At 38.1% G+C, this 24,675-nt stretch overlaps 2 protein-coding genes across 4 annotated transcripts; one reads left to right on the top strand and one right to left on the bottom strand.

Annotated features, from left to right (window-relative positions):
• The first annotated feature begins 4,795 nt into the window (after window positions 1-4,795).
• LOC6573326 (bumetanide-sensitive sodium-(potassium)-chloride cotransporter) lies at window positions 4,796-20,558 on the top strand. 2 transcript variants are annotated; one of them, XM_001999376.4, is made up of 10 exons: window positions 4,796-5,547; window positions 10,193-10,283; window positions 16,900-17,287; window positions 17,348-17,581; window positions 17,640-18,691; window positions 18,753-18,994; window positions 19,059-19,501; window positions 19,566-19,677; window positions 19,738-20,011; window positions 20,085-20,558. In XM_001999376.4, exons 1-10 carry the CDS (start codon window positions 5,276-5,278, stop codon window positions 20,199-20,201), a joined length of 3,225 nt encoding a protein of 1,074 aa, XP_001999412.1. In that variant the 5' UTR covers window positions 4,796-5,275; the 3' UTR covers window positions 20,202-20,558. The 2 variants fall into 2 exon arrangements, with proteins under 2 accessions (XP_001999412.1, XP_043863110.1); XM_044007175.1 differs by lacking the exon at window positions 4,796-5,547 and adding an exon at window positions 10,047-10,118.
• Window positions 20,499-24,617, bottom strand: LOC6573327 (SURP and G-patch domain-containing protein 1). Of its 2 annotated transcripts, XM_001999377.4 has the most exons (7): window positions 23,972-24,617; window positions 23,164-23,912; window positions 22,835-22,961; window positions 21,530-21,987; window positions 20,909-21,467; window positions 20,725-20,854; window positions 20,499-20,665 (listed from the first exon to the last, which is right to left on the bottom strand). In XM_001999377.4, the coding sequence occupies exons 1-7, from the start codon at window positions 24,520-24,522 to the stop codon at window positions 20,639-20,641; spliced, it is 2,601 nt and encodes an 866-aa protein (XP_001999413.2). In that variant the 5' UTR covers window positions 24,523-24,617; the 3' UTR covers window positions 20,499-20,638. The 2 variants fall into 2 exon arrangements, with proteins under 2 accessions (XP_001999413.2, XP_015022360.1); XM_015166874.3 differs by lacking the exons at window positions 20,499-20,665; window positions 20,725-20,854; window positions 20,909-21,467; window positions 22,835-22,961 and having other exon boundaries at window positions 21,815-21,987.
• Between the last annotated feature and the right edge of the window lie 58 nt (window positions 24,618-24,675).

Below are 24,675 nucleotides of genomic sequence, written 5' to 3'. Positions count from 1 at the left end.
ACCGTTAAGTTAGAAAGGTTGACCCATTTAGCAAGATTTAAGTAAAACGAAAAGGAAAAAATTCTAGAGAAAGTCTGCAATAAAGGAGGCAGTGCAGAACCTAAATCATCTGGACTGAAAGAAACAGGTCATTTCAATAAAATATTGAGAGTGTTATTTATCGACTTTGTTATACTCCAATCCTGAGATGTTCAAATTCGTTAAATTTCGAATATAATTCTTTAATCAGCTGACTAGTTTATTAGGGGAAATGGATCTGTTATAGGAAAAATTGAAGTTGAACATTTTGTATTAAACTGTCTCAATAAAGAAAGAAGGATAAAAAGCTCTCTATTTACTTCCCGACAGATTTGTTCATGATACAGATTCAACAGAAGGAAAGAAGTTGTATCCCACAGTTGAGTAAATTCATTGGTTTTGTGCGAATAATAAACTTGTCTAAAAATATTCAATTATATAATTAATACAATTAAACAATGGATTATTCATAGTGTTTTGTAATTTACACATATTATATGCATTACTATTTAGCTTATTAATTGTCACACTTGCCGCACGGCAGTCAGGCAGACACAACAACAAAAACAATAACTGCCAGGCAACCAGCCAAGCAGTCGGCCAACTGAATAGCCGTCCAGACGAGTCGGCGCTGATCAAGTTGTAACTGCACCAAAGCGGTTCGAATCGGACCCCTTAATGACTGGGTGATGCTTCGTTATCTGGCTTGCAAAAACAAAAATCAAGTGAATCTGCACTACTCGAAGGGTGCTCGACTAGGAATTACCCTACATATTAAATTATATGTATTTACTTTCTATCTAACAATAGAATCGCTAGCTTATCATTATTATATACCCCAAAATTATGAAAACCATTACAATGCAAATGTAATGGATTATTAAAAATATTTCTTAATTCATTGCATTTAATATGCGAGAATAAATATTCCATATTTATTGTCGAACAACACTTTTTAAGAATCCCGAATTAGTAGATATAGATTGTGTAACACTGCTTTTGACCATTTCATATACTTGCAGGAAACGTAGCTACTGTCTCTTGTGCAACTTTGGCAATACATACAGGGTATTTAACTCACAATGATTTAACTGTGTTGGAGCACAGAACACAAAAAAAATCCCCATCACAGGTGCCCAATCAAAGTCCAGATTGAAATGCGTTTGTGTGTGAAACAGCAGCAGCCGCCTGCATTGATCAGCAATATTCTAAATTCTAAGCTACAAATAATTAATTTACTTACACGAATTAAGTGCTGAAAATTTTTATTCTGATTTTCCAATATTAAAAACTAAAATTTTATATACTTATTTTTCTCATAACATTTAAACGATAATACGCAGATCCTTAAGGCAAATTTTAAGAATTTATTCCTTAATAATACATAATCCATCGGGAAATATAAGACATGAGCTACATAGCAAATGGATCAGTAACTTAAGGAATATAATTAATCTCTTAAAGAATTTCGAGCTATCATATAGCAAGTTTTGGCCGCACATTTCACATTTCACTATATTTTAGACCTAGACGCAACTGTTATTATCTCTGTTATTGTTTATATAACTCATTAACAGAGAGACTACAGATCTTCATGGGTCTACTAAGTGGCTTCAGATAGATAAATTGATATATTAACATCGATCCATTCTGCTGGCAAGGAATTCAATTAATATTATCTCGATCTCTTCGCGCCGGCGACAAACATTAATAATTGAAATGACAAAGGCTCCGTTCTCTGTGGAAGCGATTGTATCTAGATACTTGTCGATCTGTGCGGATGCGCCAAAGTGAAACCTTTTTAAAGTGGTATAAAGCAGTTAATTCAATTAATAATCGAGTGTGAAATAATGTTTGTAATTGTTTTTGTATTCCATATGCGTAAGCGTAGTCCGAATAGCCGCAGCTAATTGACAAATGCCGACTTTGGCCACTAAGCGAGCTCGCGACCCCCAAACTGATATTAAAACCGAAGCACACCGGATTCCTTATTAATGAAATGCTTAATATTTATTGGCTATGGCAAAATAGAGATATAGGTATTCTTACAAGTTCACCAATTAGCCAATAGACATATACAGTTCGATCGACTTGTCAACTAAACATTTCATTTGCGCTGTAAGATAATCAATTTGTTTGTTTCGCGAACTGTTGGCTCTATTAATTAGACGAACTTAACCCTTGGCTAGCTAGATACGGCAGCCCACGTGGCTTCAAAAAAAAAAAAAAAGCTACAAATTGCCTCGCACTAGCACTCGCACTCAAGCCTGTCATCAGGTGCTAATCAGTAAGTGACAATTAAACTGCTTGCAACAGGTTCAGTTTGGTTAGGCTTACCTTGATTTTCACAGAAGGTCAACTTCAATAAAAGCTAAAAGAGCTGCCTCTGCTCCTCAAGTATGACCTATCCCAAAAAATATGTGTGTGAGAATGTGTTTATTTGTTATAGCTACTTAAGCTGTATTTACATTTGTTGTTTGTTGTTTGTTAAATTTCATTTAGTAGCTTTGGGCACATGTCTAAACACAAATCTTTATCTCAATAAAATAGGCAAACGTTATAAAGCTAACAACTAACTACATATTGATATAAACAAACAACAAACAGTTGTATGAGAGAGATAAAATAACTTGTAATATCTTGTAAAGCAATATTAAATTTCTTTAATGAATAATAACAAGAAATATTATAAAATGTAGAAAATAATATTCATTCAAGATAACACCTATGCATACATATTCAAAAATATTGTACTACAATTAAGCATTTACTACTGGGAAAAAGCAAAGCTAATCACAATTATTAAAGTAATTCAAATTTTATGAGATCCCGTTGAATTAAAGAAAATTTGTCGAATAAGAATTAATGAGCGAATGGGGCAACAATTCAGTTATGCCAACGCTAACAAACAACAAACCACTCGTATATAATGTAATATGTATACATATATATATATATATAGATATAATTACATATGCCTTGCTGCTAGGGGTAAACATATGAGCTTTACGAAACTATGCCACAAACAATCTGTATAGTAATTCTTCTGTTGCAGACACAAACAGAAATTGAAATCGTATCGAAATGTGAAAATTATAAACAATGTGTAAACTATTAATAATTGGCATGCGAAATTTGCCCAAACAAGCGCCAAATAAATGTGAAAAATACATCGTAAATACGGGCACACATTTGGATATTCACATATATGTATATATATTTATGAGAATCACACATGAGTAATAAATTTTTATTAATTTATTAAAAAACATTTATGATTCTTGATAAGCCCGCTAATCACTTTTAGTTAATTATTGTATATTAAGTCCAAGATAGGTGTAATTATATGTAATTATACAACAATAAAAAGGTAATGAGATAAAAATATTAATAACAATAATAATTATTCACATAATAATAATTACTAATTGTATTACGCTGCGTATGAGTAATTTTTGAATGCTCTGCATTGCAATGGGAACCGATTAGCATAATCACTTCTAGTCTAATTTACTTTTACAAATATCTTAATTATAATAAGATCTGTTCGGTGTCTTTAGTGGAGACGTTCTGTCTAACCATTTTGGTTCGTTAACCTAATGCCATCAAATGACCTAAAAATAAACTCGTAATTAAAACTAGTTATAATACTAACAATAGGGCTAGAACAAAGTTGTTTTAAAAATTTCAGAATATTCAAAAGAGAGTGTCCCAATACAACAAACTATAAAACAAAACAAAACCACAAACAAATGAAGAGAAGTAGAGTGAGTGCACAAGATTTGGCCAACAGTATTAGCCAGCTGAAGTTGGCGCAGTAAAACAATATGGTTGGCACGAGAACGAGAATTTTGCTCTGTGCGACCAGACGATTCGTCGGTTGGTCTTGGTCGGCTTCGATCGTTTGACTGGAACAATAAGACGAAGAGTGACTTTCATATACTTAACCAGCAGTAGAAACTCTTTGCTCTTGTGCCTTGTTTCGTTTTTATTTAAAGTTTAACTGCTTATTAGCTCAGCTGGCAACTTGTTGCCAGCCAATCAAACCAGATAAATCCGACTTTAATTCGATTAAAGGGGTTTTCGCTACGCTCTTTGGCCAGATTGTGGTTGTTTTGGTTGTTGTTGCTGTTGAGGCTACTGCTGTTGTTGTTTTCTGAGTAGTAGAGATGTTATGATAGTGCTGGTGCGATTTCAGCTTCACATTGTTAAAAAAAAAAAAAAAAAAAAAAAACAAGTTAATAGGTGCTATAGCAACTCATAGAGAAAAGTATTAATAAATAAAAAATAAATAAAAATAAAAATAAATAAATAAAATTAGCAAATGTTGCAATTAGTATTATTAGCAGCGCGCCTAAAATACCACAAATATACCAGGACACAGTTGCCAACAAGTCCTGCCCCACAAGCGTGCAAGTAATTACTAACTTCTGGTCACACTGCCAACAATTGCCGTTAATGTAAATGTCTAAATGTAATATTTTCTTTATTTCACTTTGTTTTTACTGTTGCTGCTTCTGCTGCATATTCTTAACAGAGAGCGAAACCAACACTGCTACTGTACTCACATGAAAGCACGTGTGTTGAAATTTTGCTTAGCGCAAACAAAAAAAAAACACACTTGTTGGAAACTCACCACACTCACTCTCACACACTGGCGCACTGCGCTTATTCTTACGCTATACGTATTTGATTGGTAATCAAGCGAAAGCCATAGCAGCACACAGTCTGAATGGTGTCCATAATCAAAAAAAGCATAATAATCCAACGGCAAACACTTGACAATGCTCAAACGACGTGCGACAGCCAGCGCGTGAAGTCGTAAGCTGTAACCGGCGCGTACAGCATTTCGTTAGCCGACATACGCAAAGTGCTAAATAACGTCAAATCAACCGATACGTATTTCCCCGCCATTCATATTAACTTTAAGTTTGAATGCTACGCGTTAAATATATGCCAACATTTTCGATTTGTTATTAAACGCTGTTGAAACTTCGTCGTGTGCACATCAGTCAGCCAGTTAATGTTCAACGACCGATTAGAGCTGACCACTCCTTTTCGTCACTTTAAAATGTCCTACTCGGCCATCTAATGCAATGCAAATGAGTGCGCTGAATAACAATAATCTGGTATAGTGCAATAACAGTTATCAGTGCTAAAACAAGCAGCTGAATACAATAAAGTTCCCAAAAATATATAAGCAAAATTCAAGTTGAATCATCAGCAGTAACAGCGACAGCAACAGCAATTCATAACAATGGCAGATCGCTTTCAGATCTCAAAGGTTAATGGCTGTGCGAATGTTAATGCCGCTTTCGACGCCGAGACCGGGGGCGGCGGCAGCGCAGCCAATGCGGAGCATCCACCAAATGGGCCCGCCAGTGGCCCCGCCCACGACAACCATCTGCAGCCCAAAGTAGCAGACGGCGGCGAAAGTCGTCGGACATCGCGTTTGTCCTTTCGCGGCTTTAGCCAATTCCTGCGCAAATCCGATGCCGAACGCAAGTTCAGCCTGGCACAGCTAACAAAGTGAGTGACATAACAACAATAATAATACAAAATTACAATACAATATATGTATGTAATATACAAATATACTAAATTAATGGATTTTCATTTAAAATCTTGATTGCATTTGCCAATTTGTAATGTCTGAAAACTGTTTTGGAATCTCTGATTTAATGCGCCGTGTCAGAAATATTTTGTTGAAAAATTTCTTCGTGTAGAAAAACATGTATACATGATTTCTCGTCCAAGTAATTTTATGAACATAAGCTCATCCATTTAAGCTAAGTATATTTTTTTGTTGAATTTAGTTTGAGTACTGTTTATAATTATAGGTAGAAAAATGCGCCGTTAATTAGCTAACTAATTATATTTAAGCTATTTTCAATAGCGTTAATGAAAAGTAATTTATTTATGAGTTCTTTTTTTTTAAACAAATTATTTGGTTTAAAAATATTATTCCATTTCCAATGTGCGAATTGTGTGTAACAATTTCAACAACCTTAACAGTTTATTGATATTTTATTATTTGTTACATTTTGTGCTAAATTCGTTCCTTGATTCCATTTATATCAATAATACACATGGACATATATATATTTGTATATATATATATATATATATATATATATTTGTATATTTATATATATATTTATATATATAGCATGTGGCTAGAATGTGCTAAAATGTACGTCTGATAAACGTTAAGTGATTATATTTGGATTTTCTTCTTAGAATTGTCGACTTTAATCAATTATCACCGAGCGTGCGTGATTCAGTAAAGATAATATTATCATATAGCTGTCAGTAATGCCATTAAAAAGTTAATTATTCAATCAATGCATTAACATGCATATTAATTGCATGCAATCTAATTATGTGCTCGTTCAAGAATTCAAAGGAGTTTATTGGATTATGTTTAGGTATATGCAAGTTCTATATTCTAAATTGGTGGAATTATTTTCTAAACTGGGAAAACTTTGCTACATCTAATCTCGGTCTCAGATCGTGAAAACCTAATTGTGTTTAACCCGTCAAGAGTATTAAGCATTCGGTTACACCGGGCTGAAACCTTTTTGCTAGTTTTCCCCTTCCATAGACTTGTTAACATTTGGTTTATAAATGTACAATCGCACAATACGCTATGACATTGCCAAATAATTGGCTTGAAAATTGCTCTGGTCAAGAGGATCCGACTTATAGATACCCAATAAATTTCGAGTGTCAAAGATAATAAGATTTAATTAGATATTTTCCCCCTCATAAAATCTATATTTATATTTTGTAATATTTTGAAAATTGTATAGGGTATTTGGACAGAGCACAAAAACTGACTTAAACGAAACGTAGCAACCACAAAAAATGCGAAAATTATTTAAATTAAGTAAATTGCTTCATCACACATATAAAATGTATAAAATGAGACAAATTAAGCAACCGTGGAAAGGAAATTTTTATTTTTATTTGTAAAACTTCCAATAAAGATTGCTAATTTATTTGCCAATAATATAAATGACTTCCATTGTTTTTGACAAAAAGCCGCAGTTTGCGAAATAAAATTTAAATAGTCTCGAAACTCATTTACACGTGATTCCTGGCCTGGCTTCCTACATTTTTGTTAAAAAAAAAAAAAAAAAAAAATTGAAAATGCAACATTAGAGAGATAATTTTAAAATAGACTTGGTAATTATAGAGAGTTTGACTCGCTAAAATTAGAGATGAAAGATTAAGGCATGTGAGAATAAACAGCGATTATTCAGGTTTACCTATGGCTTGTGGAGGTGAGCCACTAAAAACGCTAAGTATTTGCTGTAGTTTCTACGAGGAACAGGTTAAAACTAAAATACGTATCTACGTATCTACTCTGTAAATTTGCAAATATTCGGATCACTATTTTCGGGTTTTTAATTGTGACGCATGCGATTTATATGTTTATAGGTCTACGGCGGCATTGCTTCTGGTTTGATTTATAATTCGAGTTGTCAAAAGAAAAGAAGAAGACGGAAGAAAAGAGTAGAAAAGTTGAACCTACACATAAGAGCTATGATTATAAATAAATAGTAATTAGGAGAGGACAAGCAAAAAAAGTGAAATTAAAAAGAGAATATAAAAGGAGGAAAAGTGCAGTAATATTGTTTTTTTTTTTTTTTTTTTTTTTTTTTTTGGGTATTGTTAAAATATTTGTGAATGATTACCGTATATCCCAGCTGTATATCTTTGACTTCAATCTCTTCCGCATTTTACTTAGTTTAGTTCATTTTACACACTCATTCAGTATATTTGGAAATTTTGGAGGTCTATTAGTCATGGTCAACATTAAAACGAAGAAATTGTAAGCACACGACAGGTCAACAATTCAACTCTCGGGCCAAGATCAGTTTAAACAAATAAACAAATTAGCGCAAATATTCCATTGGTATAGCGATTGCCGTATGTTTTAAAAAACGTGAAGAAACTGCGAATTAAATTCAATTAAAAACATGCCAAGAAGCCGTCAAAAAAAAAAAAATAAATTTATGTAAGCATTCAATTGTCTAAATGAAATGTGAACGTAAATTCAATTTTGAAAACTTTTTGCACTGGGCAAACAAGTCGAGACGAGTCGATGCAAAAGCAACAATAAACAAAAAACAAAAAAAAAAACTAATTTAAGAGCGAAGCTGGATAACTGAATTGGCAACTAGTTCTCAAAGTCACTCAACTCGGTTAACACTGCCACCTTGTATTGATATGCCAGTCTATGCATATTTAACTGGAGAAAAAGCCAATCATTTTGTAGCCCACATAACTCTCAGCAAGATGGGTCTGCATTGATGTCGTTTGGGAGTTGTTGATGGGTTCACGTGCTGCTGACTTGTGTGTGCCAACAACAAATTAGTCGTTGGCAGTTTCCAAGACTGCTGTATGTGATATCATAGCCCAGTGAGTAGCAGTAAACGAACTCAATTGAGCGAACCAGATGGACAGCGGGACAGCGGGACGGACGAATCGAGTGTGGAGCTCACTCTGTGGCTGAGTTTGTCTTCTTTTTCATTTCTTCATCAATTGTTCAACTAAATCATACTAGCTAAATCTCAACGAAACCGCTACGCAGCCAATAGATCAATGTACGCACACATTCGCACACTCACACACGTACAGATGACATACAGTTAGAAAATGCAACGAGAATTGTTTATTGTGTATCGTTTGGATGCGTTGCTGCTGTCACTCTCGATGTCTGCTATTTGAATTGAAAATTAAGAAATCAAAATGAATAACCAGAAATAAATTCTGTACCTTACAAATTATTGGCTACATTTATCGATCATATAAGAATTGTTATAATAGCGGCAGACAGACACCTCTACATCCGTCAATTATGGACAGATGTGATTATAGAAAACTCATTTAAAAATGTATTATTTACCAATGTAAATAGCTTGGAGAGCAGTATAATGTCTAGACAATGATTAATGTCGATCGTAAAGTCATCACGAAAAATATTCCTAAATAGATGTAAATTAATTCCTCATTGAGACCCACAAAAACTAGTTTAAGAGTTTGGATATACAAATATTTATCTCTTTATGTAAAATTTTGTGTCTATAAAAAAATGTCTGCAAAAAGTATGCAACAAAAAAATGTTGCCCTCAGAAAAATCAAATATTAGCAATTAGGAACTTATTTTCGTTTATAGAAATATAGTTGAGAATCTCTAAGAATCGCTGTGCAGCTTCATACAGCCTAGATATAGCTTGATAAGTATATTGAAAATTTCTAGTTTTTTTTAATTTCTAGTCTCTCAAATCTCAATCAAAGTATACTATTAGCATTATTCAGAAACACACCTAAGGTAGTTTGTCAGCTGGCGTTATATATATGGTATTATGAAAGTATTATTAAGCGTAGTACATGGGGCATTGGATATATTTAGTTTAATTCAAATAATAGTCATTGTAGAATATCTCTTAGTCGGACCATCCCAATTGAACCACTCAATTTGTTGTTAAAAGAAATAATACAAAGAGCCTCTTTCTGTTGACCTCCATTCAGTCAAGTTCTAGATCCATTTGATCTGCCTTTTGTGTTTCGCTTTTATTGCAGTTCCTTCTCTACTTTAGTATACTAAAATGTTGGCTATCTGAAGCAGTTAAATTATCTTTGCCATTCGAATGGCTGTTTCTGTTTTCTTTTTGCCATAAGTAAATATACATACATAATCAAATAATTGAAAGAGTCTGGTTGTGTCAGTGGGCGAAGTCATTTTCGCTGCCGAGCCAGACGGCCACAGATCAATAGGAACATGAAGTAGAGCGAAAAGAGATGAAATAAAAAACAAAGATAGAAGCTAGGGCGATTTTTCATCAACTTATGAGCATTTCTCCAACCGTGGCCTTCCCCTTGGGCACCTTGACCAATTCGCTGTTCTCGTTTCTGCGTGTTTTATTATAATTTTCTGCGTTTTGTTTTATATTTCTACTTTTTTGTTTCTTATTTTGGCATTTTCATCGCACATATTTGCTTGCGTCTCTCTAGTTGGTATTTGCGCTTCGCAAGCGGCGGGCTATATTCATGCTGCCCGAGTCGATATTATTTCGGATGCCGTTTCATCAGTATGATTATCTATTCATAATCCAATTACACCGACAATCGATCGAAATTTACGTTTGGTTTTCTATTGTTACAGGGAAACGCTTCCGCGCTTGGATAACTATCGCATCTCTATGCGAAACTTGAAGCGACCCTCAATCGGCGAACTTCAAGGCGAGGTAGATCAGGTAAGTCTCGACTCTAATAAATTCACACTGACAAACATTAACACCACGCTGAAACAACTATATCTTTAGATGGAATATACAAAGTGCTTAAAGTTAAAGTGTTTCGAATTTTGAATTTTGAAGCAGAATTTAAATTTATCTAAGTGTGCATTTTCACTTTCCTAGATAGTAGACAAACGTCCAGATATTCTTTACAATAAAAATAATATCATATGAACTACCTCAAGCTAAAGGTTTAATAATGAAAAGTCAACAAAAGAATTTTGGCTTGTACAATATGTACTCTCCATAGTAAATTAAATTACATTTAAATATCTTTGTTTCAATGCTACAAGTGAATAATAAATAAATAAATAATAATAAGTATTCTTCCGCTAGTCACAACATTCCTTAAACATTTCGCATTTTACATTTCTTGCATATTTGTAATATTCAAAATTGATTCGACGTCACGTTTAATTTTGATTTGGAATCCATGTGCTGATTTTGCTAAAGATTGTATAGCCCTTTAGTGCTAAAGCATCCACATGATCTCTGTACTGAATGCTGCCTGCTGCTCATCTGCATCTGTTTATGTGTATTTGAAAACATTTCAAGTGCTTCGGCAATAAACAAACCAAATCTTAGGACGCCCAAATCTAAAAATCATAAAACACACGCGAGTACATATATGTATAAGGTCGAAAGTGAACTCGGTCAGAAATCAAAATTGTACAGAATTCAAATAAGCATATGCTGGCAGCTGACTAGCAATGTGTACAAAGAGAACTACAGTGAGCATGCTAGACTAGAGCAATACCCTTTGATAAACGCATAAATACTATGGTAGTCTGTAATATATTGAAATCTGAACACATTTTGGCATTAATCAAAATCAATCTCTTTAGGTAATGGCTGAAGAATAATCTCTTTCAATTGTTCACACATTTTTGCTCACCTACTAATGGCCTCATTAGTATAGGGTAGCAAATCGACGCTGCGTATTTGATGAGTGCTATGTACATCATTTATTAACACGAATGCTTATTTTATTGACTTGAACAATTTTCAATTCGCGTTTCCCATACGTTTTCCATGACGTATACGTAATGTTGTTTATTCAACTTATCTGAGAGTCAACTGATTTGGGCGTGTTAACAATTCGACCCAATGACGTCGCCAGTGGTGGAGTATTATCGAAGTGTGTATGTGTGTGTGTGTGTGTGTGTGCGAGTGCGAGGGTTGTGTTTTTACCTTTGCCAAGAGCAGCCCTGAGACGCCTTATCAATCAATTAAGAATAGCGGAGGTTAAAAAACCCTCGAGATACTTAGTCAGAGCTCTAGTTTTTTTATGCTTATCGCCATCAAGGCAGTAAATTTTATGCGTCTATTGTGACCTGCACTCGGTGGTGTGATCCACTACAAGCAAAAACTCAATTCGCCACCCACCACACCCAACCCAAGCAAATTTCTCGCATATTGTTTAATTAATTCCGGCTGCTCCGACTGCTCCGGCTGCTGGCTACCGTGCTGAGTTGTGGGACAGCGCCAATGTGGCGTATGAGAGATATCGTAAAAATTGCATTACAGCGCCGGACGCTCATTAAGGGAATACCAATGAAATAGTCGCATAAACTATAATTGGCTAGGCAGCTTACAATGTATGTGTATGTGTGTGTGTGCGTGTGTATGCGTGAGCTGCATGCCAGCTCAAATGACAATTATTACAGCAGATAACGAACTTCACTTAAACTATATGTATACAAACAAAATACAACAGACTCCAGCACATGTTCAAATAACAGATGTCTATTAAGTAATGAATAGTAAATGATGAAAGCCAGATTGAAAACGTATTCGTAATGAATTCATTACCAAATGAAAACATTTTCCTATCACTAAATCTTGGGTTGGTTTATAGTTATAGTCTCAAATTACGATTTTTAATCACATCTACTCTAGTTAATTAGTCAAAAAGTATATATCCTTTTTAATATAGAACCCCTTAGGCTAAATGGTTTTCTCATTATTTATTTTTTGTTAAAACGGAACTGTTGATGGAAATTTTTACAACTTATCAAAATTTCAATATATATATATATATACATATATATATATATATATATATATATATATATATATATATATATATATATATATATATGTATATATAGACACTTCTTAGTAAAAATGCTTTAAAATTGGCCAATATATATATATGAAACAGACTTTAGATTAAAATGAATTAATATTTTTACTGGAGATAAGATTTTAGCTGAAAGCTATAGGAAAAATACTTAACATAAAATTGATTATTAGTGCATATATAGTAGGTATATATAGACTTTTCAGAATCCATTTCTGTTAATTTATTGTACTTTTCAACAATTGTAAAACTGCAAATCTATGCTAATGTATGATATTAAGCCCTAGAATGTCCATTTATTGAAAACTGATTTTCTATCAGTTAGCACAATTTTTTTTTATTACGAACTTAATAAAGTAATTGCATATAAATATAACAGATAAAAGGGACGTCTGTAAATCAATTTTTCGCTGTTCAGTTCAAAAACTTATTAGTTTCTTATTAGTTTTCAATTTTGCCTTTCGATGACAGCTAGGTTAGCTGTAAAATAAATCTCTGATATGAGTAAGCATAGAGCTAAATTACACTTAAAAGTTTAGTGACAGTTGGAAAAGGTTGCTTTAATTTGCATACTAAACAAGAGGGTGCTCTGAGTGCATATTCCTGTGCATATGGGAGCTAGCTGTGGCATGTGTCTTGAAAGATGATACCATTGACAGCCTTGAAGCCAAATTAATTGTCAACAAGAGTGCTGCAAAGGTGCACACAGTGCCACAGCTATGTATATTGTCTTAGCTATCCACGCCCCCTAGCGGCAGCGAGGAGAACTGTAGTGACAGCCGGTGGAACGCATTGCCCGATGCGACATTGAGTCGTCGTCAGCTAACAACAAGTGTGATAAAATGCACAGAGCGCATCATTAAAATTGACAGCGGCTGGCGACAGATGGCGCTGTTGTTCGATCAATTGTCAGCGAGCAAACGAGCTATCAATGCCATAATGGAGAGGGACATTAAAGCTGATGTTGCCCGTTGCCAACCCCCAAAACAGGGAACACGTCTATGTGTATGCGCATTAAAAATGTTGACAGCTTGTCAGCCCGATAAGCACTCACTTGAAAAATTGTTTTCAATCAGTTTTCACTAAATTAAAAACCTATCAGATCAACAGGAAAAACTGCCAAAAAGTAATCATACCAGTTCTCGGCAGTTTTTGACACGTTTTTAATAACACTTGAATTGAAATTAATTTGTCATTGTTTGGCCCTATCCCGTGACATTATCAATCGATTTTTTTTAAATTAACAATTATCACTAAATGCTCAGCTATTAAGATATAAATGTCTCTTCAAGACAACGATCAGATAATATAAAACAAACAAAACAAAACCTACACAACGAATGCAGAAGCACATGATCCGATAACTGCGCAGCTTTCAAATAAAGTATATATGGATGGAGTTGGGGCGGTACCCAAAATACAATAATATAAAGTACTGCCCTATCTACAATATATGCAAAACATTTTATAACCACATATTATTAGGGTTTCAATCGATAACATATGTACATATAGATATATACACATATATCCAATTAGGAAAAATGATTTGATATTATTTATGTAGCAAGTAAATTCCGAAATCTTAATAAACCATTAAACAAAGTCTAAAATTAAAGAGCTGTTAGCAAAAAGAATAATAAATAGTTTATACAAGAAAGGAACACTGAACTCTTGAAAAGCTTTAGGCAATGCAAGAAGGGTTTATATACAATTGACACCCAACAGGTTTCAGTACTTAGTCTTCATATATAACAGAGCAGCTACAAATAATACATGTATGTACATACATATATACATACAGCTGGAATATACAATTAAAGTGCTTCGGTGGCTATTCAAAAATAGTTTCGTGTCGTACCACGCTGCGTATGAGCATTTCGCATTTCGCATTTCGTATTTCGTATTTGTGTTTACATCATCAATGGGAACAACAACAGCAGCAGGAGGAGTATCCAACGACCAGCAACTGCAACTGAAAACAGTTTTCTATTCGAAATGCGCTTTTCTGCTGCACTTGCCGGGCATTGTAATAATTCCAATTCCAATTTGCAATTCATATCAAAAGACTCTGCTATTTATACAACATTTATCGATTCCTTTATGGGATTCCGCTGCTGCCGCTGCCGTTGCCGTTGCTGCTGCTGCTGCTGCTTGTGTTTATTTAGCGCGTTTCTCGATTCATTTAACCATGGCAAAACAACAATATTTTCATTGTTCTCGCCTTACACCTAGGCTTCTATAGCTTAATGCGAGTTTCCTTAAATTAAAGGTAGCACAACTGTATGAATACCTTTCGTCTTGTGCATCTTGTATATTCAGCAATCAAATTTTAATAAGCGAACATATTGCAATATGGCGTAAACAACTGCGTCATACCTGTTCGCCGTATGAGTCAAATCAAGTCAGTGCTTGGGCAGCTGTCATAGGTGATTTTATTTAAGGAATCCTATTCTTATTTAATACGATTCATATTTTGTTTAGTATTTTGTACCTAAGCTGCATCTAGAGCTAAGTCTTTAAACTATAGCCGTCTATGAGGTTCTTTCTCGCATACATACTTCAAATGAAGCCCTCAATCAGATATTGGCTGGCTGCCACCTTCAGACGCACTCCATATACATAGTTGTGTGGGATATCCCATAAGACGCTATTCAAATTCCAATTGCAATGCCAATTTCCAATTCCGATTCCGTGTGTGCGCGTGGCTTCTGTGCGAAAAAAAAAAAATTCCACGCTTGGGCAAATGGCAAAAGAAATGCGCCTTTAACTAAACTAAATTAAATTACCCGGGCGGGCGTCATACAAACAACACAGTCGCCAGCTCCCTGGCTTGTCTGTGTATGTGTGTGTGTGGATGTATAACCAGCTAATAGTGGGTGTGTTTGCGTGGTCCTGTGTGTGAGGTGCGTATGCGCCTATATGTATGTATGCATGTCTGTATATCTGTCTGTCTGTCTGTCTACGTGTCTGGCTACCCGCCGCCCAGCGCCGCCAAAAATGTGTAAACAATCAACAGGGGCCACCCACTGGGAACTGGAGCCAGCAGCCAGCAGCTAGTGCCAGGAGCTGCCCCAAGCTGAGCTGAACGAGCTGAGCTGAGTAACTAGCTGTCCTGAAGGGGTGTGTAGACATATCCTTCGATGTCACACAATGCCAATATGCTTGCTAGTCCCGTAGAAGGACCCGCCCATTTCGCTGCGTTCCGCCTCGCTCCATGCCCACCCGGCCGACCCTCGGCAAAGAGCCAATGCTCACATTTTAAAAAACATTCAATTATGTTAGCCAACAACAAAGTGGATGATCAGCGTGTCCCTCCCTTCGCCTGTCTGCTGCCACGACTCACTCCAATAAGATGTCACATAAACCGCAAATAATTCTGCCGAAATAAATAACGAAAGTGAATCAATCGAAATGAATTAATTTGCCACTATTGTAAATGGACTTCGAGAGATACCTCGTCACTTAGCCGAAATTGTATTTGTTATTGAATTAGAACTCAAATGATAAACAATGTTTTCTTCCATTTCCATTTGTTTTTATCTTCTGACTTTTATTAAAGCTAATTAGTGGGTTGAGTTTAGGTTGAATAAACAAATTTCGTTTCATTAACTTTTAAAATATTTTGTATATAATACAAAGTTTTAGTTATTTGCAATGCAATTTAGCTGCCAGTATGAAAAGCCTTTGGACAAGTATTGACATCAAAAATAATATCCATTTCCATTTCTGTCGATTACCTTCTGGACAGCTCACATGTAATTCTATGAAATATCCAATTATATTTAATTATTTTAGATGATCATTGTAAAGCACTCTATACTCTATAAATGAATTGGAATTGGGCAATTGGCAAAACTCTAATTGGACCGATTACTCTTTTAGCATGGCAAATTGAGGACTCAATTAGCACAGATCCATAATAATTTCATGTGGTACTTTTGAAAAGTCGTTTGTTGAGGTTTGCTCAGCTCCCACTTTGCAGATGTACGATTTTTAGCGTAACTATAAAAACCAAATCAAATGGATTATGTGATTGTTTTCACATCCAATGACTTGACAAGATGTTAATTGAAAGTTGGCGAGTCTAACGGCTATGCATAGAGCAGTAATTAACCCATATGCGGATTTTTAGAATAGAAATAAGATAAAATATATAAGAAGACATTAAGATAAAACTATAAATAATGACGTGATACACAGTGAAAAACATAAAAAAAAATGAACTAGGGTACATAAATAGATATAATGATTTAGCAAGATGTTAATTGAAAACAAGTATAAAATGTTTGTTTTTCTAGAAAGGAAAGCTGTTAATATGGAATTCTGTATAAATACAAAATAATGATCTTATATATAATCATATATATGTATATATATTTTTTTATAATTTTGTTATACAATTACATTTATCCAAGAGCAAAGCATTTGCCATATTGCTAAATTGCGTTTTTTTTTCCTCTCTCTCTTTATCTATTCCATCGTCTATAGACCATTAACATACCAGATGCGGCGGAACCGGAACCAACTGGTGGTCATATCAAGCTGGGATGGATTGTCGGCGTACTCATACCGTGCCTACTCAACATTTGGGGCGTCATGCTCTTCTTGCGTCTCAGTTGGGTGGTCGCCGAGGCCGGCATTTTGTGGACGTTAATTATTATTGCCGTTTCGTCGATTGTCTGCGTTATAACCACCCTCTCCTTGTCGGCCATTAGTACCAACGGGGAGGTGAAGGGCGGTGGTGTTTACTTCATCATATCCCGCTCGCTCGGCCCCGAATTTGGCGCCTCCGTCGGAGTTGTTTTTGCCTTCGCTAACGCGGTTTCAGCTTCGATGAATACAATCGGTTTCTGTGAATCGCTAAATCTACTGCTGAGTAAGTATCCTTGAGGGAGCTCACTAAGCAATCGGACTAAACTGCCATTGAATCTTGCAGAGAGCAACGGCTTAATTATCGTCGACAATGGCATCAATGACATCCGTATTGTGGGCTCAGTTACGATACTAGTATTGATCTTGATCTGTTGCGTTGGTATGGAATGGGAGACCAAGGCGCAGAATTTCCTCATCTTCACCATTATCCTGGCCATAATCAATTTTCTGATTGGCTCTGCGATCGGACCCCGTGGTGATGAGAAGCAAATATCAAGGGGATTTGTGGGATTTTCTTGTACGTTTAGCTTGGATAAAGTATTTCAGAATTTGTTTCTAACGTTCTGCCTCAATAGGGTCCACATTCAAAGAGAACTTTGGCTCCGATTATCGCTATGCAGAAGGCGTCAACCACGACTTCTTCAGCGTCTTTGCCATCTTCTTTCCGAGCGTAACTGGCATTCAGGCGGGAGCCAACATCTGTGGCGACCTAAAAGATGCCGGTGCAGCCATACCAAAGGGCACCTTCTGGGCCCTACTCGTTTCGATGACCTCCTATGTACTGTTTACCTTGTTCGCTGGCGGTGCTGCAGTTCGCGATGCCTCCGGCTTTCCCGAGGACTTGGTGAACGGCACGATTGTGCCATCGGAACTGCCCTGCATGCTGTCCGGCAACTGCAGCTGGGGCCTCTTCAACTCCTATGAGATGATGCAGGAGATGTCGCTCTGGGGGCCACTCATCTACGCCGGCTGCTTTGCGGCAACGCTGAGCACGGCGCTGACGAATCTGCTGTCGGTGCCGCGTCTGGTCCAGGCTTTGGGCATCGATCAGATCTATCCAGGATTGATTTTCTTCTCAAAGCCCTATGGCAAACATGGAGAGCCCTATCGCGGCTATGTGCTGACCTTCTTCATCTCCACGGGCTTTCTGCTAATTGGCGAGCTAAATCTGATCGCCCCGCTCATTTCCACCTTCTACCTAGCCTCCTACGCGCTCATCAACTTCTGCACATTCCACGCGGCCGTCGTCAAGCCCCTGGGCTGGCGTCCCACTTTTAAGTACTACAACGCATGGCTTAGTTTAATCGGGTTTGCGATGTGTGTGGTGATAATGTTCCTCATCAATTATGTGGCCGCCATTATAACCTTTGGCATTATCTTTGCCCTGTATTTGGTGGTCATGTATCGCAAACCGGATGCCAATTGGGGATCCACCACACAGGCCCAACAATACAAGGCTGCTCTAATGGCCGTGCATCGTCTGCAAAACGTATCGGACCACGTGAAGAACTATCATCCCCAAGTGTTAGTGCTTTCTGGAGATCCAAAGTCGCGTCCGCCACTCGTCGACTTTGGCTTTCTGCTGACCAAGAACAACTCGCTTATGTTCGTGGGCAACATTATACCGGTAAATGCATATTTTGTAATATATATATAAGCAAATGGATCGATATATTATTGCTATGCAGGTGCGTGTGGGCTACAAGAATCGCCAGACTCTGGTCAAGGACGGACAAAAGTATTTGGACGCGCGCAAAATCAAAGCGTTTTACAATGTGATCGACGGCTTCAGCATCGAGGACGGCATCAATGCCATGATCAAGTCCACAGGCTTTGGAAAAATGGCACCAAACATTGTGCTGGTGGGCTATAAGCCGGACTGGAATCATTGCCGCAAGGAGGAGGTGGAAAGCTACTTTGCCATATTGCAGTGAGTAACCAAAAAACATCTCCCACATTGCAGTTGCTCATGCGAATCGTTTTATCACCTGCAGCAACGCCTTTTCGCAGCGCATGGGCGTGGCAGTGCTTCGACTGCCGAATGGCCTGGACTTCTCGGAGCTAACCCCGAAAGTAGTGATGCCCGACAATGGCATGGGCCACTTGAATACAGCCAATGGACAAGGCTTTGCCAACGAATTGTTGACCGCCGCGAACGCAGCCTCGGAGCTGCTACACATAGATTCGAACTTGAATCTGGCCAACATGGATAGCGCCAGTCCACAAAACTCTTACACCATGCCACAAGAACCGCCCTTGCCCAATATGCAGCGCGGCTCCCGCAGCTACAAAATCAACAATTCAGATGCCGCGTCCATTACCTACCACACCAAAGGTGGCTCCGAGGTGCCCCAGACTGTGCTGGACGCCATGAACATATTTACACGAAAGCAACCCAAGGGCACCATCGATGTCTTCTGGCTGTACGACGACGGCGGTGAGTCCACATGACACACAATGGGGAAAATTAGATTTTGATGGATGCGTTTCCTTATTGCCAGGTCTAACGATTTTGCTGCCCTACATCATCTCGATGCGTTCGCATTGGCAGAACTGCAAGTTGCGCGTGTTTACCATGTGTCATGGCAAGGACGAGGAGCAGGAGGAGAAGAGGTACGATTCGCAGGTCCACATCTAACTGGAAATTTAACTCTTTACATTATTAACTTGTAGCATGGCCAGTTTGCTGACCAAATTCCGTATCAAATACTCAGAGCTTGTCATGCTCAAGGGCGTTCAGGATCAGCCGCGTCATGACACAATGCTCAAGCACAAACGACTCATCGATCCCTTCCGTCGCAGCCCCCGCAACGAATTCGGCATCACTGACGAAGAGCTGCACAGCATGGCCGAGAAAACGCAGCGACAGCTGCGCATCCATGAGCTAGTCGTGAAGCACTCATCGAACGCTTCACTGGTGGTCATGTCCCTGCCAATGCCGCGAAAGGTGAGTACCCAAATCCAAACTCTGTTGCAATTCAATCTTATACTCTATATAAATATCAATACATCTATTGCAGGAGGCGATCTCAGCACCACTCTATATGTCGTGGCTGGAAATGCTGACGTCAGATATCAAATGCCCAGTGGTATTGGCGCGCGGCAACCAGACGCCGGTGCTAACGCTCTACTCTTAAGGTTAAGTCAACGTTTCCAGTTCGAGTACAATTTAGTATTATTAGCGTTTAGGCGTTCAAGTTCCGCGTAGCCAACTACAGAATATATACCTATATATATAACGAAGCAACTGCTACAAACCTCCCAAGAACCTTAAACAACTTGATAGTCCCTAAAGCACACATTATTATAGCATCCATAGCTTATAAGTTGATTACGAACTATACTGTTTATGTATATTATATAAATATAATGCGTAACAATAAGCACAACTACAAATTGTGGCATCTAATCCAGAAGAAGAACTTCAGCAAATATTCATTGTGGTCAGCAGTAACATACTACTTAATAAATATTAACTTTATAAACGCTCCTTATATGTGATCGAATATAAATGGGCTCAGATAGTAAATCTTAATTAATATAAAGCATCAGATATTGCTTATATGCGTAGTCGCTAGTAATAGGCACGACGTGGATTATTCTGAAAGAGAAAAGTTCATTACAGCGGATATTTCGATCACTGTGCACTTTTCAATTTACCAAAGGATTCGGGCGGAAACGGTATGCCAACATCATTCGCTTTCGGTATGCATCATACTCGTTGTCGCAATCTTCAGGCTGTGCTACACTTCCAACGCCCAGACCCTGGTTGCCGTCACGTTGTGGCGCCCTGAAAATACCTAGTTTAGCCAATAACAGGATAAAGGATTTGAAAATATCGTACTTGTTAACTGGATCTACAATGCCGGCACCGTCTTGGCCCAGGCCTTGACCCTCTTTCCAGCCGAGCTTTTGCAGCATTTGAAATCCAATGTTATCTTCCTTTAATTTGTACTCCTTGTAGTCACTTAAATCCGGCTGTCTGTTACTTTTCTTTGCTTCGTACTGCTCCATGAACTTCTTTAGTTCCTCGGGAGGTAGGAAATCACCAATGTGATGCTTCCCCTCGCTCTGTTTGGTAAGTGCATTGGCCCACAAGTGAGTGGCTTCCATTTCAGCTGTACGCAATTTATGCTCCCAGGTGCCACCCTCGATGTCCTCATCGGAGTCGTATTCGTATTTAAACTTACCGCCTCGTGCTAGGCGATCGATCTCTTGACGCTTACGCATCATGTCCTGGTATAACAAATTGACTTTGTAATGCTCTTCGCATTGCTTCCACTGGTCCTCAGACAACTGTGTGGAGCCATAGTTAAGACGAGCGTACTGCAGCAATGCCGGATCATTACGCGTGATAGTAGTCAGCATGGGCTTGTTCTGGTTCCCAAAGCTAGTAGGTGTACCTAAAATAGAGCATTTTTAAAGTTATTCTATATTATGTAGGAGCAGCTGATAATTTACTCACCTGAGCCGGTTGGCAACGCTTCCTTTTCGCCCCAGCGACTTTTGCGTTCTCGCTTACGGCGCTGCCGCTGTGTCTCTCTATCATCCTGATCCAAATTATTCAGAGCACCAGCTGTGGTCATTGCCGCTTCCTCCTCTCTCTCTCTGCGCTCCTCATCACTCAGCTCGTTGCGGCACTCGATGCGACGCTTGATATTGTCCCGATTGCGATCCATCATGCCACGCATATACTCATCATCGGAATCAAAATCAGCAGTAATTGCCGATTCCGGATCATATTTATCTGCTGCCGAATTGCTGTTGTGTTCCTCCTGCTGCTGTCGATCTTTCTGTTGTTGTTGCACCTTGCTTAGCTGCTGTTCGGCCCGCTCCCGCTCTCGCTCGCCGCGCTGGCGTTCGTAGTCGAGCAGTTGGCCGCGATAGTTTCGATATTGTTCGCAGTTCTTATCATAAAGAAACCTATTTTAAAATTTTAAAGAAGAAGTGAAACGTACAATGAATAATGCCCAATTGCGTTCAGTATACAAAAACATTATATGAGTAACTGTTTTTTTTTTTTTTTTGGAGCCCGTTTAGTAGTGTGATTTTATAGAATCCTTCAGCTTACTCCTCCAGTGGAATGGCGACGGGCAACATACGGCCAGTGTGTGACAAGTGGGTGATGCGTGCGACCTAATCTCATTCCAAGTCTAATCCGTTGTTCAATACCATCAAACGGCACTTGGACTATACTATGCCTTCCATATGATCAAATTGGGCAAAGAACATAATTCTATTAAACTATCTCTATTCAAATAATTATCTGCAGTACAAAATGTAACAATATGAAATGTTAGCTAAATTGAAGCTCATTAATTAATATTAGAGAACTAAACTAAATTGTCCCGGAAGCTATTAGATGAGTCTAGGCGTAAGTGTGTCCAGTTCTGATTCTAAAATGACCTGAATCTCACTGTTAATTCTATAACCTTGCAGACTATTATTACTAACTAATAAAATAATTCATGCATAGAATACAATAGAACCTATTTATAGCCTGAACTAAGACAACGTTCGAGTTATATGTAACGGGTCAGGTTAGTTAACTATAACATTCACATTACTTAACAACAGCGGACAAATACTAAAATTTTAGATGAAAATGAGTGGAATCATCTGCAAGGATATTACATGTTCGGCAAACCGAAGCTACTTAATGCTTTCTCTTAAATATTTAGTTATTCCGTCCAAAATTAAAAAATCTGCCCCACTTTTACTCTGTTATTAGTTAAGGTGCCCTGCGCATGATAATGTGCAGCTGATTTACCACAATGCCGGATGCAATTCGCTTCTATGCAAACGTATTTTATCTTCGTAATCTTCACCATTTTCGGCGACCAGTGCGATAAGGTTTTCTATGCACGTTGGCAATTGTATGCATGTTTCTGAAAAAACTACATAAATTGCTTTAAAATCGTGCACAACGATTCATAAAATATATTAAATGAAATTAATTCAGATGTTGGGAGAATTTAGGATATTTCAATTGGGATAGGATTTAGGTAGATAGAGGGAATTGATTAATGGATGGGTTACTGCAGGAATTTTTGCAAAAAAAAGAACAGACAAAGCTATTGACAAACTACAGATACACACCTTGGGCTGGCGGCGACATTTGCTGCTGCATCTGCTGTTCTTGTTGCTGCTGCTGTTGTTGATGTTGATTGTGCTGCTGCTGCTGTTCATTTTGCTCCAGTTGTGGTTGCTGCAATGCTTGTTCCTTTGGCTGCATGGGCGGCGGAGGCGGTGGAGGTGGATTAGCCGTGACATGCTCCGGCAGTAAACCCATTTGATCCACCTGTGTGACATTAGGCATCTGTATGGCCTCGAGATTAATCTGCGGCTTTGGTATAGCATTCAAGTCAAAGTCTTTGGGTGCCGGTATGGCATTCAATTGATGCATCGCTGCGTCGGACGGCATCTGCGTTGGTCCCAATTGCATATAGATTGGCGTCAAATTGGCCAACGCAATAGGAAGTTGTGGCGGTGGTGGCGGCGGCGGTGGGGCCACAGCAGCTGGATGCAACTGCATAGGCAGATGATGGTGTCCATGGAAAAAAGCTGGCATCGTCATCTGTGGCGGTCCTTGTGCCAACATCGTGGGGTTGAATGCAAACGGCGGTGGCGGTGGTGGTTGCACAGCCTGCGGCATAGTTGTAGGCGTCCCTGGCATGCTAAATGCTAAATGATTGTGCCCGGAGCCAGCCATAGTCATGCTGTTAGCCATAGAAGTAGCTATCACTGCTGCAGCTGCACTCGTGGCTATTGTACTAACCGCCAGCTCCATCGACTGTTGCGGACTATTATTCTCGGTGCTGTGAGTGTCGACCGTATTGTTCTCCTCACTGTTAAATAAGGGTAAAGTGTCAAAGAATCGGTGCAATTGAAAGACAAAAGTCCTTACCTTGGCTTTGTAACAGGAGCCACCATAGTAGGCGGTTTTGGTTGATCATGTTTCTCAAGTATTTTCTTAAAGTTCTCCAGAAAAGAACCATCATTGCAAAATGTATTTTTCACTTTAGGTGGCGGCTGTTCAACACTTGGCTGCGGCAGCTGTTGACGTTTAAGACTAAACGAAATTTTGCCCGTCTTGCTCGTAAAACTGTTCAGCGTTTTGGCCATACCATCATCGCACTTAGCCCTTGCCGCCGATCCCACCTGATCACCATTATCTACATCCAACGCACTTCCATCATCAGCAAGCGCTAGAGTTACGGGTAACGTCTGCGTTGATGGTTCTTGCTCCTCCTCCTGCTCCTGTTCTTCTGGTTCCACTACCGGCGTTGCCGTCTCAATGGTTTTTAACTGTGCAGCCAATGTCTGAGCAGCAGCCACGGCCTTTGCCAGCTGCGCTGTACGCTGCTTCTCAAGTATTTCCTGGCGTTTTTTGGCAATTATTTCCTCTTGCTTGCTCATTTGCGCAAAACGATCTACACGATGATTACGTTGCGCCATTCTTTAATGTTTAATCTTCCTTTTATCCGGGGCGCTTATATAAAACTTTTTGGTACTTTTATTCACTGCAAGTAAAAACTATGCATGTATAAAAAAAAACGTGAGTGGTCACCCTGTTATCAGCAATGTGACCAGCGACATTAAAAATACCAA

The sequence above is a fragment of the Drosophila mojavensis genome, unplaced genomic scaffold (genome assembly GCF_018153725.1).
Source record: "Drosophila mojavensis isolate 15081-1352.22 unplaced genomic scaffold, ASM1815372v1 contig_16, whole genome shotgun sequence".
Taxonomy (NCBI): domain Eukaryota; kingdom Metazoa; phylum Arthropoda; class Insecta; order Diptera; family Drosophilidae; genus Drosophila; species Drosophila mojavensis.
The sequence above is the reverse complement of the archived record's forward strand: the minus strand, read 5'-3'. Positions and strand labels throughout refer to the sequence as shown.

Excerpts from the sequence above, each read along its gene's own strand:
- LOC6573326 (XM_001999376.4), top strand. The coding sequence starts at position 5,276 with ATGGCAGATCGCTTTCAGATCTCAAAGGTTAATGGCTGTGCGAATGTT. Across the intron at positions 18,995-19,058 it reads AGCTACTTTGCCATATTGCA|CAACGCCTTTTCGCAGCGCA; the intron begins GTGAGTAACCAA and ends TATCACCTGCAG. Across the intron at positions 20,012-20,084 it reads CCCTGCCAATGCCGCGAAAG|GAGGCGATCTCAGCACCACT; the intron begins GTGAGTACCCAA and ends CATCTATTGCAG.
- LOC6573327 (XM_001999377.4), bottom strand. The coding sequence starts at position 24,522 with ATGGCGCAACGTAATCATCGTGTAGATCGTTTTGCGCAAATGAGCAAG. Across the intron at positions 23,913-23,971 it reads GCTCCTGTTACAAAGCCAAG|TGAGGAGAACAATACGGTCG; the intron begins GTAAGGACTTTT and ends CTTATTTAACAG. Across the intron at positions 21,988-22,834 it reads GAATTGCATCCGGCATTGTG|GTTTCTTTATGATAAGAACT; the intron begins GTAAATCAGCTG and ends ATTTTAAAATAG.